This window comes from Amphiprion ocellaris, chromosome 22 (genome assembly GCF_022539595.1).
Source record: "Amphiprion ocellaris isolate individual 3 ecotype Okinawa chromosome 22, ASM2253959v1, whole genome shotgun sequence".
Taxonomy (NCBI): domain Eukaryota; kingdom Metazoa; phylum Chordata; class Actinopteri; family Pomacentridae; genus Amphiprion; species Amphiprion ocellaris.
The window spans coordinates 9,365,168-9,386,144 of record NC_072787.1 but is presented as its reverse complement, the minus strand read 5'-3'; the positions used below and the strand labels follow the sequence as shown (position 1 = coordinate 9,386,144).

The 20,977-nt window shown below is 41.1% G+C and overlaps 1 protein-coding gene and 1 long non-coding RNA gene across 2 annotated transcripts in view; one reads left to right on the top strand and one right to left on the bottom strand.

Annotated features, from left to right (window-relative positions):
• The window catches only part of sspo (SCO-spondin), a 99,024-nt gene that overhangs the window by 27,854 nt on the left and 50,193 nt on the right, over window positions 1-20,977 (bottom strand). Inside the window, 25 exon segments of the mRNA XM_055006881.1 lie at window positions 1,518-1,564; window positions 2,832-2,986; window positions 3,202-3,329; window positions 4,350-4,520; window positions 4,642-4,838; window positions 5,425-5,563; window positions 5,652-5,768; window positions 7,085-7,246; window positions 10,451-10,690; window positions 10,783-10,829; window positions 11,133-11,272; window positions 12,510-12,634; window positions 12,838-12,993; window positions 14,128-14,304; window positions 14,492-14,662; window positions 14,787-14,833; window positions 14,941-15,093; window positions 16,614-16,851; window positions 18,279-18,413; window positions 18,657-18,824; window positions 19,256-19,462; window positions 19,660-19,824; window positions 20,043-20,081; window positions 20,207-20,427; window positions 20,738-20,883. Coding sequence (XP_054862856.1) covers window positions 1,518-1,564; window positions 2,832-2,986; window positions 3,202-3,329; window positions 4,350-4,520; window positions 4,642-4,838; window positions 5,425-5,563; window positions 5,652-5,768; window positions 7,085-7,246; window positions 10,451-10,690; window positions 10,783-10,829; window positions 11,133-11,272; window positions 12,510-12,634; window positions 12,838-12,993; window positions 14,128-14,304; window positions 14,492-14,662; window positions 14,787-14,833; window positions 14,941-15,093; window positions 16,614-16,851; window positions 18,279-18,413; window positions 18,657-18,824; window positions 19,256-19,462; window positions 19,660-19,824; window positions 20,043-20,081; window positions 20,207-20,427; window positions 20,738-20,883 — 3,691 coding nt within the window.
• On the top strand, window positions 16,649-19,397 carry LOC118469697 (uncharacterized). The gene is made up of 3 exons (XR_004846648.2): window positions 16,649-16,791; window positions 18,677-19,165; window positions 19,264-19,397. It is a non-coding gene; the product is annotated as an uncharacterized LOC118469697 (long non-coding RNA).

Genomic DNA, 20,977 nt, shown 5'->3' with positions numbered 1-20,977 from the left:
AGGTTCATTATGGCTTCCTTTTGAACAAAATAAATTTGGATATATAGTGATGGAGAGTTCAATCAAAAAAAATCAGATGAAGATTTGTATCCTTTGAAGTTAAAACAGGCCCTGGAAAAACAAGACTTTTACTTATTTTACTCTTATTACATCATTATTTTGATCCAGCTGTTAAAAACTGAACTGGATGAGTCAGTGCTGAGTTTAACAGTAGGCTATGGGTATTCACAATGTATAAAGGCTTCATGGCAAAACCATCTCATTCCAGAATACATAAATGGAAATGGAACAGCTATTTTGACTTTCACCGAAGTGCATGAAGTCACATAAATATCAAGAATTTCCATGGTGGTATCAGACTAAATATTGTATTACCTAAACAGAAATCACACTTGATAGGAGAGGATTCAAACTGCTGGAGAGTGAGCAGGAACCAGGACATCAATCATAGCATATATATAGGCCAAACACAGGAACAATACAAAATATTTGTATTTTTTATATATTTGTAGTAGTAATACAAAAATATAGTTTCATTAGGGTCATGCAGGGCTGGAGTCTATCCCAGCTGACTGAGGGTGAAGGCAGGGGACACCTGGACAGGTAACAGTCTATCACAGGGCTACACATAGAGACAAACAATCACACTCACATTCACACCTACAGACAATTTAGAATTAACAATTAACCTCAGCATGTTTTTGGACTGTGGGAGGAAGTTTTAGAACCTGGAGAAAACCCACACATGTACAGAGAAAGCATGCAAACTCCATGCAGAAAGATCCCAGGAAGGCCCAGATGTGAACCAGGGATGTTCTAGCTGCAAGGTGACAGTGCTAACCACCGAACCACTGTGTAGCCCCAATGGAGTACATATAAAGACATACATATAAAGAAAAAAAAAACGTCCTCATTTTCCATGGAAATTAACAGATTTGCTGAGTTACAGCCAGAAAGGATTTCTTGTGTCCAGCAGTCCCAGCTACATTTTAGAATATTAATGAATGCATATGGATTCTGTTGATAGGTGTTTGCTCTTGTGTTTGTTTTTTATAATCTGCTCAATCTCTAAACATTTTATTGTTTTTGGTTTTGAAACTTAAATAACTTACTGAATTGTCTTCCAATGTGGTAATGTGCATCCCTCTTTTTGGAATGTATATTTATTGAAACTTGTTTTAAAAATGGAAGAAGGGTTTCACATTGTTGACTGCTCGCTGACTTCTAATGCTTTTTCTAACTGCAAAGCTACTTCTGTTTAATTCATAGGAAGTTCAAATGGTTAAATAAAGAACTGAAAACAAGAAAGAAACACAAACCAGGCCATGACCTTTGTAGGTTCTGATTGTTGTGACTGTTGCGGAGTCATTTCAGCCAACTGGTGCAGCAGCTGTTACTATAGATAGGGTGATATATCCATCAACAGGTTGTCTAAACATCATTGTTGCTTTGCTTTCATGCTAGAAGACAGACCCTACAAAGTGCAAGAAATGCAGCTGTAAGAGAGCATCACTCACCATCACAGAGCTCTGAGGTACAGCTGAACACTCCACCTCGGCACACACTGGAGAGAGTTGAAAAAAAATAAAGGGTCAGGTAAGTAGATTAGGATAAGTGGAAAATAGGTTATTATATTACTGAAGACTGTATGTCAGCATATGAGCCTCTCAGGTGATATTAAATGAGGACCAAAGCACTGGAAGGAAGATGAAATGACTTACAGCATGTCTGCTGCACACCAGACTATCTATTACAGCAGATATCGTGAAACCAAATTGGACAGTAATTGAGTGCACTGTTTGACTGAGACAATAAAAATTCAAGCCATATAATACTCCAAAATCATTTTCAGAAATGAAAAGTGATTGGAGGGGCATTTTTGAATTATTATGGACAAACTATTTGTGACATTTAATATAAATAGATCAAACCATTGGTGCTGCTTGTGGTCATGTTTCTTAAAGAGAGACAGGGTTTCAGTCCTGTTCACAGTAATGTAGAGGCAATTAGTGACTTTTAAAGGCTTTCCTTTCTGATTTAGTAAAACTGAAATGTAAACAAATAGTTTTCTTTGCAAAAACTTGTTTTAATGCTCTCATAGGATGTTTAAAATGCCCTGAAAGATGGATGTGGATTAGGTATGAGGACTTCTTAGGTCAAACATAAAAGGTGTAATTAAATTATTCCTTTTCATATTCTCTATGAACTGATAAATGTGCCTCAGTGAGTGCTCTTAATATTCTACTACTATTGAATAATAACACAGAAGAAGAGTATCATTATATAAAATCATGTAAAATGATATAGAAATCCCATGTGAGTCAACATGATTGGTTCTTTAGGTTTGTTGCAGTTGAAACCCCTGGAAGTATAAATCTGTGTTTCTGTCATCAATACGCTGTATTTTCAGTCATGGTGTTAAATGTTTATTCTGCTTGTGATATGTCTTCTAGTATAAAACACCTTATGGACAAGGTAAAAACCTTGATTTTCACCAGATGAGGGCTTTTAAGGAAGACAGACACTTTTAGAACGTCCTTTTAGAACAAAAGAAGCAGAATACCGACAGCAGCAGAAAGGAAAAACATTTAAACCACCTCAACCACTAAAATCATTCTTCAATGCAAAGTACTATTGACGTGTGAGAGGTTTGAGTCTGGCCTGGCATTAAAGTTCCCTAAAGACTTTCTTTCATGGACCATATCCTTCAGTCAGGACAGTTCAAGCTACTCCAGCAGACCAGATCCAAACTCTAAAGGTTTGACTACGTACAACAGGACTCAGCTGCTTAAATCCTGAATGAACAGATGAAACCATGTGTGGTGAATTACCATGTGTTGCAGAGGTGCTGAATGGCAGTTCCAGGTGGCAGCAGGGCTTCTGTGAAATCCTCAGCGCTGACGTTCCAGCTTTGGTAATCAGGCGGCAGAGAGAGCGGTGAGCAGGGACAGTCAACATGAAGCACACAGGAGCCTCTATACAACAACTTTAGAGGACACAATGAGACTGTTAGGAGTCAGATCTGACATTCACCACACACACACACACACACACACACACACACACACCACACACGCACGCACGCACGCACGCACGCACGCACGCACGCACGCACGCACGCACGCACGCACGCACGCACGCACGCACGCACACACACACACACACACACACACACACACACACACACGGAGGTGTGCAGACCTGTCCTGAAGGGCACGTGCACCCAGGTGTACAGGGTCCAGGCAGACACTGAGTGTGAAGCCACAGGTCCTGACAGGTATACGGACAGGAAGCTGAGCAGTCACTGAACACCTGCCTGCTGGGACACTCTGCAACACACAAACACACAGTAAATCACTTCTCAGGAATACATCAGTGCACAGAGATGTACAGTGCTCCCTCGCCATATCGCGGTTCATTTTTCATGGTCTCACTGTATCGCAGATTTTTAAATTTCATTTGGTATCGCAGATTTTTCGCAACATCGCGTGATTTTGTAGTAAATGTGTACCTTTTTATTTTTATTATTGTGGCAGACTGCATTGAAAAATGGCACATGAGAAAGGATATCTGTCTCATATGCATTCTGCAATTTGCAGATGCTTTTATTCTGACACACATGGAGAGCAACAGAATATCTTGTGTGGCAGTAAGTGATCAAACACACTTCACATTCATGGTCCTGACAACAGAACACGTAACCAAATTAACTAGGCTGACTAAACTACAAAGACACAATAATACACAAACATTAGTAACACTAGAACACTAACATAAACCACAATAATGACATTTAAACCCCCAACACCCCAAACTCCCATGGTGGATTTCAGCACAGTTCAGTCATAGACCAGCTCTGCCATCACTACATTATTTTAATTATTTTAATGGTAAAATAAGCATTTTTTTGCCTAAGAAAATGAAAGCAATATAAAAAAAATACAGAAAAAATAATAATTAAAACATAATAAAAGAATATTTAATCTAAATAAAATGCATAGCGTACAGCGCTGAGCTTTGATTGGCTCAGCGACCGTAGCATCAGTCTCCTCTGTCTCCTGTGTGTAGCAGCATTCAACATCTGGCCTCCATTTCACACAGACCTCTGATCGCTGCATAGTGTTGCTCTGTGGTGTGTGAGGAGGGTTTATAAAGCCTTAAAATAAATATGAATAATAAAATAAATATGGTCACTACTTCACGGATTATTGTCTATCGCGGGGGGTCTGGAACATGACAAGGAACCACTGTGTGGTTCCTTGTCATGTTCCATATGTGTTTTTTCTTCATAAATACTTGACAGGTTATATCTTCTGAAGAGACTGTAACTAAATGTGTGTTTGTGTTACCAGGCAGGCAGCTGTTGGTGTTACAGACAGTGTGCTGCTCCAGTGGTCCAACACAGGCCGTGCCACCAGGTTCCGGCTCCTGAAGGACCGTCTTGTTCCGTATCGACGAGCCGCCACCACAGGAGGCACTGCACTCACTCCAAGCTGACCACTCACTCAGCAAACAGCCCACTAGAAAGAGAGAGAATAAGCTAAATATGATTTCTAAACACTACTGAATGTAAATGTAATAGGCTGTCAGACATTCTGGGACTTTCATATTGTGCATACAGCTGTTTGTCTCATCTCAGACCTGGACATGATGGCAGATCACAGCTTTCTGTCTGTGTGGTTTCAGCACAGGAAGGACCGCCCTCTGTGTCCTGGCAGTGGCGTGTCCTTGTTTTCTGGCCAGGTCCACATGAAGCTGAGCAGGAGTTCCACGGGCTCCAAGGCTCATAAACTGGACAGGGAAGTTTGGTGCACACCAGAGAGCCGTTCTCACACACACTGCAGATGGAGAGGCGAAACTTTACCTCACGCTCAGTGGAAAACTCAGCTGAACATGTGTGGAACTGTTACGTCCTCAATTATTTACATGTTAAATGACAAATCTGTTCATTTCAATAGTCAAACATTTTTGTTTCTTGGAGAATTATTTAATTTTAGTGGAATGATGTTCAACCAGTTGTCTGGTTAAGGGGTGGAAGCCTGAGAGGGAAAGTCTTTGGTCCACCCTGGGAGATGTTTTCATCTCTGAGAGCCTAAAGTTAGGAAAAATTATTTTTTCTATAGCGTGGAAAATTGATGATGGGGTCAGACTCACACAGTTCTGTATATTGTTCAGTGATAAAAGCTGCTACATGTGTGCTTCCCTTTTGAGAATCTGAATGTTATTCACTACAACATATACTATACTAAATATACCACTGACACAGCAAAGTGTTTTCAATTTTCCACAACAAACTCTCCACAGTAGAACAGATCAGAATATAACGTCTGGTGAACTTAATGTGAGCCATTCTCTATGATATTACTACTGTTCTATTGATAGATCCATTTGGACGAGCTTTTCTTCAAGCTCAGATGTTCTCACCAGGTGTTACAGTCCATTGTGAGCTCCTCTTCAGGTATGAACTCCAGGGTCCCATTGCCTGATGGGATACCACAGCGACACTCTGCTACCGGCACACAGCGACTGTCCTGCAACAGCTGGCCTTCTGGACACCGACAACCTGAGAAAACAGAAAAACAGAGAGACATACTGTCCCAGCTGATCCAGGGATCCAAGTATTCTGATAGAAGAAACCTGTCAGTGTTTACCTGGGTGGCAGGATCCTTGGAGGCACTGAACATGCTCCCATAAGTCAGCACAGCTGCGAGGACACTGATTGGCACAGCTCTCCTGGTAGCTCCGCCCCCTATCCTCACAGCGCTCACCTGGGAAACAATAAATTCACTCATTCACTCCTGATAAATAGACAAAGAAGCTCAGTGCATGAGCTTGAATAATAGTTTATTCTGTAATAGGGAGGACGATGCCATCAGAGGCAGTGGTGAGCAGAAAAAGACATTTCAAAAGTTCAGGTCAACTTGTGAGTGATACTTCTTAACACATCATTAAAAAACTGCAAACAATCAGAACATCAAGGGAAGATTTAGGATTTCTTTACTTAAAAATACACGTAAAGAGTGCTGTGAAAAAATATTCTGCTCCCTCCGTTCTTCTGTTTTTGTGTAAAATCAGAGAGCTGAGAGCTTCCAGCATCTTAACACTCAATATGGACACGTTACCATGGAAACACATTAGATTTTCATCAGAGGAGGTCTTTAAAGAAAACAGGAAGGATTTTACGTACACCCTGTATATATGGTAAATGGTCAGCAGAGCTCTCTTCCACCACTGGAGCAGTTTCAGGTTCAGTATCCCATACTTCAGTATATAACGGGGCTGGAGGCAATTTAGTGGACAACCAGCTGATTTACAGACACCACATACGTAGAGCCGTATCATTTCTAATGTTTTCTTTGAAGCCCAGATAAAATAAATTCATCCATTCATCCATCATCTATACACCGCTCAATCCTCATTAGGGTTGCGGGGGGCTGGAGTCTATCCCAGCTGGCTTGGGGTGAAGGCAGGGGACACCTGGACAGGTCGCCAGTCTATCACAGGGCTACATATACAGACAAACAATCGCACTTGCACTCACACCTACGGGCAATTTAGAATAATCAATTAATCTCAGCATATTTTAGGACTGTGGGAGGAAGCTGGAGAACCCGGAGAGAATCCAGGCATGCACAGGGAGAACATGCAAACTCCATGCAGAAAGATGCCGGGAAGGCCAGGACACAAACCAGGGATCTTCTCGCTGCAAGGTGAAAGTGCTAACCACTACGCCACTGTGCAGCCCGTACAAAAAAGTCAGTTTAAAAAAAAAAAAATTAAAAAAACTATTATTCTCTGATGCAGGTGTCTTTATCTGCAGTCATTCTGGGGTCCAACACTATCAGATAGTTTACATTCATGCATTTATGTAAAACTTTAATAAATAAAGGCAGTTCAGCAAAGTTTCTGTTGAAGTGTTGACATCAGGAATTTAAGTATTGAGGATTAAACTATTCAAATGTTGTTTCAGAGGGAAAAGGAAGAAATCAGTCTTAGAGCTGCTGAAAAGTTTAGCTGATGCCAAATTCTCTAAGAGTTTGCTAAGTTGGAATGTCAACATTAAAGTCTAGGTAAGCAGCTGTACCTGGACAGAGTCCTGTGTTGCAGCTCTGGCTTTGTGTCTGTTGGCTGCGACAGCGGGGTCCTACAGGAGAAGCCAGAGGCTGTCTGAAGCGCTGCCTGACTCCACCACTGCACGGCTCTGCACACACCGTCCAGCTGCTCCACACACTCCAGTGACAGAGATCTAGAAAAGCAGAGTGATTATCATCACTAGTCTTAATTATAATTGACTGTAATCATCACAAAAACTGCCGTAATTGTTGCAATAATAAAGTGTTTATGTTTGAGGACCTTTGTAGAAGCAAACCTGAGCTACTGAGATGTCAAACTTGAAGGTTCGATTCTTGTATTCATGCAGAGTAAATAAAACATCTATACACTCTTACTGAGCAGTTTTAGACTATGAAGACGTACAGGACTATTTGAAATGGAAGTCAAACCTAAGGTCCACTGGGCCTGATAGTAATTCAGAGTCGTTCCCTTTCATATCTACAGTGAGGCTAAAGGACCAGACACAAACTGAGGGATGACAGTGTTGAGTTCAAGATGAGTGATTCATTGCACACACAAAACCAAATCCAATCAACCCTGAGTGTCCCCACAGACACTTGGACATAAAACCCATTCTTTACAAGCCTTTTTTCCATTTTCACTTCTTTGGGGAATACTGAGAATGAGGCAGCAAGGACGTACAATACCATTTTTCACTGTGGATACTGATTACAAATGCTTAACTATCTACTGATGCTAGGTTTTAAGCTGCACTGCCAACAGTGAAGTGACACACAACAAATACACACATTAAAACCAATCAAGTCCACGGACAACACTTGAGATTTTTCTAAGAGATTCTCTATATCAGAAATCTAGGTTAGTCTTTCCTGCTGTAAATGGTTGCCAAACTATATATATTCGCTTAAAATCGTTCGGTTTGTTCACTAACTAAACCATTAAATGAAACGTCTGTGCATAAACAGGAAAACTGCACTGTTCCCCACTGAGTTAGATTCTTTTTGTGGAGGATGTATGTGCGTGAGAGGTAACGCTTGCTGACTCTGTGAAGTACATACAGGGGGATTAAGTTACCATAATTAACCATAAAGTGTCAGTAAAGTGTATATTGGTTTTTAAATGTTAATAAAGATGTGGTTGATGCTACAGTGGAGTCTATCTGCCTCTCCTCATCACTACAGAGTTGTTCTGAACAGTAAAGGCTGGTTCCCAGCTATGAGGCAGGCTGTAGTGTGGATACTTGATGCTACTCCACTACAGACAGCTGTGGTTTGTGTTATTGTAGTTTTAATAGTACTTTATTGCTTCTTTAGAGTCTGCTCAGAGGAAATGTTTCATACATGTGCACTAGATTAGCATTTATGTAATACTTCTGTTGAGCATGTGAACTACTGGTGGTCATGATGGCACAGCTTTGGGCTGCATGTGAACATCAGCAGAAGGATTTGTGTGGAGTCTCACCGACTTAGAAGGATGCCAAAAATTACACCGACTGGACCCTTGTGTACTATTGGATGGAGAAAGTAGCCCTGGAAGTGGCTGAAACCCACTACAGGGCCCACGTGACATTATTTGCCAATGCTGCCAGAATTTGCACTATCATTACAGTACAAGGGCAGTTGTACACACACCTGGCAGTATTGTGGATGCACAGAATAGCTACTGATCCACTGAGTACATATCTATCAGAGCGTCCCTAGTGGACTCCAAGCAGACTAAGAAGTAGTTTAATAGCAACACCATCCATAGTGAGTGTAATTAAGGCTTAATGAGGCTATCTGAGCTGCTTGAGCAGAACATATCTGAAGAGTTCAGACAGCGTTGTGTTCTAAACATCGCTAAACAAACTTGTCAGATTCATGAGTTTTTAAAAAATTTCTGCAGAACCAATCAATCAATCAATCAATCAATCAATCAATCAATCAATCAATCAATCAATCAATCATCAATCAATCAATTAATCAATCAATCAATCAATCAATCAATCAATCAATCAATCAATCAAAAATTTATTTGTAGCGCACTTTCCAACAACATAGAAGAAGACCAAAGTGCTTTCCAGACAGAATAATAAACAAAACAATACAATTTTTGATTACTATAAAACCATAAAACCCATAAAAACACAAAACTAAGAAAACCATAAAACCATAAAAACCATAAAACAGTCCTAGGATTCGAAAGCACGTCTAAATAGATGGGTTTTCAATCTAGACTTAAAAAGCGGCAGGTCAGTAATAACGCGGAGCTCGAGTGGGAGTGCATTCCAGAGTCTTGGGGCGGCTACAGCAAAGCACCGACCACCCTACTGCTTATACCGGGACCTGGGCACATCCAACATAATCTGCGTGGACGACCGGAGGGCTCTACTGGGGCGGTGGATGGTTAAAAGCTCCGATATGTATAAAGGAGCTAGGCCATGAAGGGCTTTAAAAACAAATGTTAAAATTTTAAACTCGATACGATGATGAACCGGGAGCCAATGGAGGGCGGAGAGGATGGGGGTGATGTGAGTGTGTCTGGGTGTGTGGGTTAACAGACGGGCAGCTGCATTTTGAACCATTTGTAGTTGACGGAGTGACGATTGTGTGGAACCAAAATAGAGAGCATTACAATAATCGATACGAGAACTGATAAAAGCATGAATGGCCTTCTCCAGGTCGTGTTTAAGGACCTGATGATGCTAACCATTCGTGAACTTCAAATCTCTGTGGGGCCAAATCTACAGAAATCATTGCTCTCACATGTTTGATTCAGACTGTGCACAGGGAGGAGGGGTTATGTTGTTCACAGACTGGTCTGTTGTCAGTGGCCAAAGAGAGAGAGGACATAGCTCTACAATGAAATAACATATTACCCATTCAAGAACATATAGAAAATCAATATGTGCTGGTTAATGTTGCTGTAATTGTGGCTGGTCTCCAATATTAAATCAATATATGGGAAGCAATGAAGTGTGTTCCAGTGAATTGCTATACCATTTCTAATGAGTGCACCTTTGAGTTGTCCTGTTGTTGGATAGAGCTAGAAGAAATGTGCCTGGTCTTGTACTTAACCCATATTCGAAACCAAATGACCACCTCTGGAGATAAAACCATCCTGGAGTCATTTCAACAAAATAGTTACCCCATCACCCAGTCCGATCCATTCCTCCCATGGTGTCATGCCTGTCAAACTCTGACTTGTTAACCGAGTTTCTGAATACAATCTTTTTCAAGTGCTGCAGCATGCCGAGGGCAATTCGGTAGAAGCAAAACTGTCCAATTCATTACTTTTCCTTTCTGTGTAGTAACGGAGACAAACTGAGGCACTGACTTCCCTTCTGCACTAAGATAACACTGATTACCTCAACATCTTCTTGGCCAAACACCATTACCTCTGCAAATGTTAGCATCTGGACAGAGCCTCTCCTCCACCAGCAGTCCTGGACACTGGCTCTCTTCCTCTCTAGTGATGGGAAGACCAGAATCCAGGTCCAAACAGGCCCGGAAGCGCCTCTGGATTGAGACCATGTTAGTGTCATGGAGAAACCCTGCTGCTGAGGAGTTGTGCTGCAGAGAGGAAGAGGGTACACAGGGAGAACAGGGAGTCCACTCTGACCACTCGCTGAGGATGACTGAAAACATAAGGAGAGACACAGGGCAACACGGTGAAGGACTTCTTCATAAAGGAGATATTTTTATTATTCTTATGCTGCTGCTTTCTTACCTTTACACTCTTTCATGTCACACTGCAGAGTTCCATCATGGCAAACGCTGAAGGACAGAAAAGGAAACAAACAGATAATAATAACAATATGTCTAACTGAGTCAGCGATCTCATACCAAGTAAAAGACAAATACAAACAAGTAGTGTATGAAAGCAGAAATAGCAGAGAATGATTGAGATGCAGCAGATAGTCTTATACATTGTTCATGCAGGACTTGGCACAGTTGCCAATATCTATTATGCAAGCGTTGCTGAAAACTTCTGTCCAAAAATAACCAGAAAAATAAAACAGTTTTGTGCAACAAAGGACTGACGCAGAAATGATTAACTTTCAATAGCTATGCTCTAACCAGGTATTACAGCCGATGGTGACGGTGGAGCCCTGGAGGATGGTGACAGGAGTGGGTGGTTGTCCTGAAACCTGGTGCTGTGGGTGGATGCAGCCACATTCCTCTGAAGGAACACAACTACCGTTCTGCTGCAGCAGGCCCTGGAAGGGAAAATACTAAATTAGGGGTGTCAAACTGATTTTATTTCAGGGGCCACATTCAGCCAAATTTGATCTCAAGTGGGCCGGACAAGGTAAATCACAGCATATTAAACTATAACTCCACATTTTTCCTTTATTTTAGCGCAAAAACGTTCACATTGAATGAATATCTTTTTACAAAACACTGTAAACAACCTGAAATTTCTTAAGAAAAATAATTTCAATTTTAACACTATTATGCCTCAGTTTATCATTTACACATTATAAATTCCAGATCACAGTGGACTTACAAAGGCACAAAACATTCAGTCACAGGTATCTGGAACTGAATGATAGTGTTTTATTTTATGATCAAAACAACCAAAGTCAGACAAAGAAAAAGACAACAAAAACAAGACAAAATATTACAAAAATGACAAACAAAGTGACAAGAATGAGAAACAAAATGACAAAAAAATGAGACAAACGATGCGAAACAACACAAAAAAGAGACAAAAAAATTGACAAAAAAGTTACAGTGACAAAAAAATTTGAGAAACGACAAGCGAGAAAAAAGACACAAAATGACAAAAATGATACACAAAACAACAAATAAAGCAAAACACAAAATGACAAAAATCAGACAAAAAACTAATGAGACAAAAAGGAAAAACAAAACGACAAAAACATGAGACAAAAGACAAAAAAACGAAAAAATAAGACAAACTATTGCAAAAATGAGACACAAAACAACAAAAGAACAATGAGCAATCTAGTATTTTACTTTATGATCAAAACAACTTGTCATGATCTAGAAACTATTTTTAATGTATAGTTTTACTAATTTACAATCTGGAGTTAATGTCTTCTCTGGAATTTTTTACACTTTACGAACTCGTACCATGGGTCACATGTTTGACACCCCTGCACTAAATCCATGAAAGAAACACTGACACAGTTGGATATTTTTTGTTTTGATATATTTTTGATATAACAGACAAAAAAAACCCACACAGTTGTGAACTCTCAGTACTTTTAACTTGTATCTATGATGAGAAGCTCAGCATATATATATATATATATATATATATATATATATATATATATATATATATATATATATATATATATATATATATATATATATATATATATATATATATATATAATTCATAACTGGAAATTATACAGTAGATTTCACTTTCCAAATGTGTGTCAGCATAATTTAGCAATGAAGCAAAAATCTATTGAAATTCACCTGTGGGCAGTAACATCCAGGCATGCACTCCTGGACCCCTGAACACAAATCTTCATGGCGCCACAGGGAACACTGCTTCTCACAGGGGGCACCACATGCCAAGTACACAAACGGGGCTTCACATGCTACAAACGGGGGGGGGGACATTAAGTAATGATATTCATGGATAGCATCACCATGTACTGAATTATGCATATATGAACGCTCAGACACATCCACTCTATTTGTATTCCAATGAGACACTCTGGGTGCTACTTTGGTTGCCTAAGGGCATGAAAAGAAAAATAAAGAGCATCTTCAGGAAATGTATACCAGGGAGTGACCTTACCGTCACACTGACTGAGCGTGCACGTCCTGCTCTGTGTTTCTACAGGAGTGCACTGTTGCCCCCTGGTGGCAGAGGACAGAGCTACACGGTAGCGCTGCTGCCTCTGAGACTCACAGGAGCACCAAGACCAAACACTCCAAGCTGACATGGGACAGCCTGGAAAAGAAGATAAATCATCCTGGAAGGTTCTCTGGCTGGTGTTTAAACAAACACTTAGAGTTATTTACAGTCCACTTCAGCCTGTGACACTTAATTTACACTGGTACTGGTGTGAACCAGCAGCTGGTCCTGGTTAATCAGAGTATCATTTATCTAGTTATAAACCAAACATTGTTATATAAAGCTGTCTAAATAACATCACACACTCAAAGGCAGTAAAAGCAGAAACAAAAAATCGTTTTTTGATCTGATACCAAATTTTCCAAATATCCAGTAATATCAATCATCGCATTAATTGTTGACAAATGTAGCTAAGGACAGGGGAGATAATACGCCTTATTTACTGACTTAATGAATCAAAAACCAAAGTGACCTTCCTTATTCTAATCTTTAAAAAATATGATTCAGATGAACAGACACCATCACTGTTACATCTACCCTAAATGTAATCCAAGCATTCAGCAGTCCAGACATCTTCTCTAGTTAATGCTAATGTGGTGACCAACATAAAAAGATCATTTACTGAATACATTTTCAAAGTCTTACAAATTCATCTTTATCAGTAGTATTTAACATGTGACAGGAAGGTCCAGTCCATAATTAGACTAGACCTGAACCAGGATCAGCCTGTAACAGAAGTGAGTACACCCCTGTGCAATGCTACTTGAATGTCAGATGACAAAAACCGTTCCATCCTCCAGTAATTATATCACTTCTAAGTTGGATTTACACTTGGGCTAAATCTCCCAAACCCTGGACCTTCTAGGTGAGTTCTTTAACAGAGCTATGACAAGATGTAATATCAGAACTTTGTAATTATGTGTGGGCATTTTTTTCTTATGAAATGCTTAGGGTTTTTTACAAACATTCATGATATCATGTTGGGATGTGTCCAGTTCACTGTATGGTATTCACTAATAACTAACATTTCAGCTATGTCCAAAACCTCCCTTATTGATCATGACTTCTGAAACAGAAACATTTCCTATCATCTGAAAAACCCAACACAAATAGAAACCTCAGAAAGCTGCACAGCACACAATCAGATTTTGGCTGTTGGACTATCTGGCTTCAGTCTACCTAACCATCTGCTGCCTGAACTATCTTTCATTGAGATTTATCAGTTTGTACCTGGACAGGGCTGCTTGTAGCATAGCTGGGTCTCCTCACGGTTCCTCTGAGCCTCGATCTCAGAGGAACATGCTGCATCTCCTCCCTCCTCACACACACACACCCTGCGTCGAAACATAGACCCCGCCCCACAGCTCCGGGAGCATGGTGACCATGGCGACCAGGGACAGAGGTCATCTGTAGACGTAAGAGGAAGTATGAATGGCATTTTACTTCATAATACTTCATAATACAGTTCACATGTACATTAGATATAAAAGCATTAGAACTAGAGATAAAGTGTAGTGGGTTTTTGGTAATGACTATGAATAAATGAATTGATCAAATGTAAATAAATAAACTGTGACAGTGAGACAAGACTAACCGAGGCAGGGAGAGGTCCAGCAGGTCTGGGTTTCTCTTTCTGGCCCGCTGCAGTGAGAGCCGTTGTTCCGTGGTGGAGGATTAATACAGGCTCGAGTCCGAACATGTGAGCCCCGTCCACAGGTCACTGAGCAGTCAGACCACACGGACCAGGGGGTCCACCCACCATCCACTGGAAACAGGACAAAACATCTGCTCAGTGGATGCAGGCCAAAATCCCAAATCTTCGTTGTTATTCTGCCATATTAGGCCAACTGAATGTACGCTTGGTCATCAAAATAAGAACAGTGACCTACCTCTGCAGTCGATGTCTTGGCAGTAAACTCCTTCTGGGGTGCACGTGCTACAATGCAAAACAGAGCAGAAAAAGTTTGAAGCACATGAACCAGTGAAAACCATCAGTCAGATATTCTTCTGTTCAGTATTCAGTGTTGTCTATATCTATCTCACCATTGTTCACACTCTCCCTGAAGCCAGGTGTCTCCCACACTCAGATCCTGGTTGTCCAGGAGACAGAGAGGTGGACAGGGTCCTGGCTTACAGGGTTTGTGCTGGACTTCCTCAAAGTGACAGTCTAGTCCTTCAGTTTCTGGGATCAGAGACCTGGACCATAGAACAAGGAAGAACTGTCAGTCCTTTGTTCTTCGCTTGAAATCATGCAACACATCACTGGAAATCTAAAGTAAATTGATTCAAAAGATTTATGGCCACAAAAATTACCTCAAAGAGCTAGAGTCATTACAAACTGTCCAAAGACATATCTGTATAGATTAATGGCCGTTCAGGTCATTTCAATGCTGAGAACTTGTCTTTTTTGGACTTCTGATGAGCTCTTAGGATGTCCAAGAACATGAACACCAGACTGCTGTTCCTGGATTGCAGCTTTAACACAGTCCTCCTCCAGTCACCACTGGCAGTCCAGCTGTCATACCCTGGGTTCAAAACTGAGTAACTGGATACAGGACTTTAATCAAAATCTGAGTCAATCGGGATCCACTACAGTTTTTCCCTCAAATCAGTGTCAACACAGGCACTGTCCTAAGCCTTCTACTGATCCACGACTGCTCAGTCAGACAGCCTAAAGTGGTCTACACACACCTCATACACATCATAAAAAAGATGAACCAAAGCCTCTACTACCTGAGGTAGCAGACATGAACCTGCTCACATCCTGTTCCACTGTCTGGTATGGCAGCTGCTCTGTTGTAAATCAGGTCAGAGGACTGCCCAGATGATTACGAGTCTAACCACCATTGGTAAGTCTACACCATATAGTGCAGGAAAAGGTCATCAGTGTCATCTATGACTCCACCCATCGCCCTCATGGACTGCTTGTCTCTCCCCCCTCAGGAAAAATGTTGTGCAACATCCAGGCCAGGACCACATGCTGACCTGAATCTAAACAGCCTTTAGATTCAGGTCTGGACAGTCACTTGGACAATGCAAAGTGCAAACTTTCTTTTTCTAACTAATTTATCTGTTGTTTTACTGGAGTGCTCTCGTCAGCATCTCATGTATGACCCATTTTCCGCCCAGCTCCACTGCATGGCTTCCATTCCAGATAGGACTGGGAGTTCAAAGTTCTCTTGATGATGTGGAGTCCTTAGAGTTGGGTTGGGTTATACCTGATTTGCAATGTTTCTTGTGTTTCCTGAGGAAATGTTATCAGGGTTCATCAGTCATGTACAGAGGGTGAGTGTTTGCAGATTATTTGTGGACAGATGAAGCCTAAATCTCTTTTCCAAGATTATTTTATAGCTTCCCCTTTTTGCTTTTTATAGCAACCTTCTTCCTGAGGTCCTTTCCACTCAACATGGTATTTATGAATGAGTAAATTTTCGTAAACACTGAACAGATCCTGTTTCTTCTGTTATTCAGCATTGTCCAAACGCTAACCTAAAAATCTTCTATTTGATTGGTCTGTCTGCCTGCCTGCTTAACCCTTCAGTTATGTCTGTTACTTTTTCAACATTTTGCTTCAATAACACATTCAGCAAAAGTACAAAGAGAACTTTGTGCTAGAAAAGATGACAATAATAGTTTTCAGTTTCAGCAGATGTGTTCTCAGATGGGTGTTCCAGTAAGTAGAAGCTGTTGTTTTTCAGTGAGTTTCTTTTCCTCACCTGTATCTGGTTCTCTGGCCCTCCCCACAGGAAATGCTGCATGGTGCCCAGCTGGACCAGGAGCTCCAGACACAGGTAGGCTGGCAGCTGTGATTGGTGCAGAGGAGCTGTCCATCAGTGCAGCTACAGTTGTTACAGTCCACCTGATGCCAGCTGCCGGCCGCCCAGACCTGCCCCAGTGAGTCCACACAATCACACTGCCACAGCTGCACACATACCCCGTCCTGCTGCAGCTCACCTGAACACACACACAACTGTTATCTGCACTGTGTGGTATGTTGCTGAAGAGACCAGTGTTTTAGTCTCATTAAACTGCAGCAGCTACTTTACAGAAGTAAACTGCATAAAACATATTGTTTCACACATCTTTAATGAAGTCTAGTCAGGCAATATTTATTTATCATTATTTGAAAAAAGATGCACCATCTTATAATTTTCAGATTGGGATGAATTCAGCCAGTGTTACCACAATATTACCATCATATGCAAGTTTTAACCCTCATGTTGTCCTTGGGGTCACTCTGACTCCAAGCAAAACCTTTTGTCATCATATACTTTCATGTAACAAAGTCTATTTGGCCCTAAATTCCAAAATGAAGGGAAAAATGTTAGGTAATGGGTTGGACTGAAGTAAGACTAAGGGTGTAACACAGAATTGATTGACAATTTATACCATATGCTTTAAATAACAGTCAAACCAGGCAGGGTCATTTTGATCCCATGGGACAAAAGGTGTACGGCTAACTGGGAGGACATTATGAGGGTTTTAAACACAGTGACGACTTATGATTCATCTTTAAAAAAGCTAATTTGTTAGCAAACTGTTGCCTGTTTGCATATCCAGTAGACACAGAGCAATATTCTTGTTTATCTGGAGCTGTGTATTCTGCCATCAAAACAGTTAAAATAAGATATTGACTGTTCTTTTAGTTCATTTTGTCTCTACCAAATCCAGATATCTTTAACTAAGTTCACTAACTGTTCTCTGTCTGTCTTCTGTTCAGCTCTGGACATGGTGCTTTCAAATAACATTCTTCTTCTTCTTCTTCTTATTATTATTATTATTATTTTTTTTTTTTGATTTTTTTTTTTTTTTACAGGGAGTTACAGTGAGCTGCTTTCATTGGCTGAAAAAATATTAATGAACGCAACAAGAAAAATAATATGCTATGACATGCCAAAACATTTTGTTGAAGAGTCAGGTGATAATTCTCTTTGTGGTCATACCTGTAGGTGACATCTTTCAGATGCAGGCTGCTGTGCGATTGGCTGCTGAAATAAAAATGCTGATTGCATCTTTAAGTTGTGTTAATTTCCATTTTGGTGATGCACGGAGAGAATCCTGAATAGCAACACCTCAAAACTATAGTAATCAACTATAATAAATCCAAACTATCTGAATGGCTAGAAACCATTAAGGATAAGTGTAAAATTATGTTTTTGCAGCTTGGGTAAACCGACCCTTTAAAGATGCATTTAAAGCTCACTTTTACAAAGTTGATTCAGATCACCATGCTGTGGTCCCATGAACACAAACACACACACAGACTCATTGTGTTGAATACCAACAGACGAAGGAGGTTTAAGAATAATTTAGTTCTGCACACACATACACACAGATAGAAAGAGAGATATGTTTTAATAAAATGACAGCCTCTCTGGTACCTTCAGGGCAGCGACAGCCAGGCTGACATTTGTTGTTGCCCTGGCACTCTATTCCCTGCTGGAGGTCAGAGCAGCGCTGTGGACACTGGTTGGCACACAACACGAACTCCTGGCCCATTGGGCACCCTTTTTCATCTGACAATACAGAAGCAGAAGGTCAGGAATGTTCCCATGACGCTGCAGGCACTGTCTTCACGTAACGAGCCTCACCAAGAATGCTGATTGCGGACTGTGCTGACTTTTTGAACACAAAGACTTGCCCAAGAAAACAGCCATCTGCTGAATTAATGAGCATTCAACCGCACACAGCATGAACCAACCCTAAGGTCACAGTGGTCTAAACAGGAAGTGTGTATGTACATGTTAGGTCAGTCTCACCACAAGGTTTGGTGTTGCAGGGTTTGACCTGGTTCTTCTCTCCTTCACACTTCTTCCCACCATTCTTCGATGGAGGGCTGGAGCAGGAGCGAGTGCGTATGGAGCGTCCACCACCACAGCGCTTATCACAGCGAGACCAGGGACTCCAGTGGGACCAGCCTCCATCCACTGCACCATCCAGACACACACACAACCAGAACTCAGAATAGTGAATCCCCAGACACTAGCTACAGTTTAAAAAAAGATGGAATCAACCAGTATACAGAAAATAAAAAGACAATAGACTTTAAAAACAGCTACAGTCAATCTAGTGATATCAGAGGTTGGATGTAAAAAAAACCTGATAACAAATAGTAATAACAAATAGCTGAGGTTAAAGTGCATATGCATAGAGATGTTTTACGTTGTTTCTCCAACCTTCATTCCTCTCCTCTCACAACAATAGAACACCATGTTTGAGTAAAAACCAAAGCTGGAAAACTCCTATATAGGCAACAAATGTGCTCAAGGTATGCTGTAAAAGACATCCATTTCCATTTATTGAGCATTTTGAAATGAAAATCCCATCTCGATTCCACATGCTGTTCTATCTCGCTGACCTCTGCAGGGCCGGATGTTACAGAAGCGATGCTCCAGGTTCCCTCCAAGGATGTCCTCACACCATGAGCCGTTAGTGCCGGGAATGAGGAAGGTTCTGATCCTCTGCTGCTGCCCCACTCCACAGGACCGCGAACAGGAGCCCCACACCCCCCACTCTGTCCACGAGCAGTTCCTCCGTGCACAGTTGTCTCCTAAACATACCTCGCCTCCAGAACGAAACATGATGAAGTCATAAAGAAGTTAAATATCTCTGTGGTTGTAAAATGTGATGCCTTTGTTTTGATTGCTGGTGTTCAGTTTGTTATACTGGTCATTAGCGTTTACTATTAATGTAAGTTATGTGTTTAGAGAATTCATAATGATTGTGCAGGTATAAAGTAGTAATAAGTAATGGGGGCCATACCTGAACATTGGGGCAAGTTGCAAGCCTTCTCCTGGTGAGAGCTTCCAGAGCAGGGAGGTGAGATACATCGGCGATGACGGGACTTCATGGCTGGGTTGAGAGTATCAGTGCAGGTCTTAGTGCAGGGACTCCATAATGACCAAAGAGAGAAGCCAGAATCCTCATCTAAAGGAGAATGAGGAGAAAAGAGTATTAAATATGGAAAAGGCATTTTAACACAAACTTAATCACTCATGAGGGAAAACAAGAAAAATAACACCATCATGTACAAGACAGTTCGGGGAAATAAAAGAGCAGCAAAAATAGATAACAGGAAAGGAAGTCAGAGAACAACATGAGTTAAAATGTATAAAAAAAGGTAAGGTATAAGGCTGGTAATTTACCTGGTAATGTTGGTTCTTCTGTTGGAACAACTACAACTGCTAAAAAGCAAAAACAAAAATTCACTCTTCATTCCACCACCAACATCATTAAAAGGGTTTCAGTCATCTTCTGCAAACCTAAACACACCCATTACAGCATCTACTCTGTAAATTCAGCCCCGTACCTGGACAGTCAGGGGCCTGGCAGTAGGTGGTTTCCTGCCGTGGCCCCTGGCAGTCTCTCCCTCCATGTGCTGGGGTAGGGTTTGTGCAGCCTCTAGAGCGAGTCTTCAGTCCAAGACCACCACAGGACAGCGAGCAGGGGCTCCAAGAACTCCAAGCTGACAAACCACCATCGACTGGGCAGTGATCCAAGGAACAGTTCCACCTGCCATGCTCACAGGTACTGCAAAGAACAGAAGGATGAGGGGCTGAGGGGTGGTTCTAATGAAGAGTTTGGACATTCTAGCAATGATAATGATGGAAAGGTGGCAATTCAAAAGCAAGAAACTTCTGGCTTCAGCTTCATGGTATAGCATGTATAAAACTTGATAGGAGAGTGAGGTGCTGCATTATTATACTCAATAAGGATCTAAATATGGACACCTTGTTCCAGTTTTATTGACATTTTAGGCATCTACATCATTCCCTCTAACTGTCCAAACATCAGGAGACCATTGGTAATGCTGTCAGTATTTGCCAGATTTCCTGCTCACCAGGTGCTGCAGTCATGGACAAACGTATCTCCAGACTGGAGCTCCGTCCCTTCTGAGATGTTATGAAAAAATAAAGATGAGACTGGTGTGACAGAGACACTCTGCAGAGAAGTCAGAAGCTCTTCATCCACAAAACATGGACACTCCTGAAACACACAAATCGCATAAACTCAAAAGTCTTCTGGAAGCTTTGTTTGAGCTTTAATTGGAATTTTTACAGATGCATTTTGTGGCACAGCT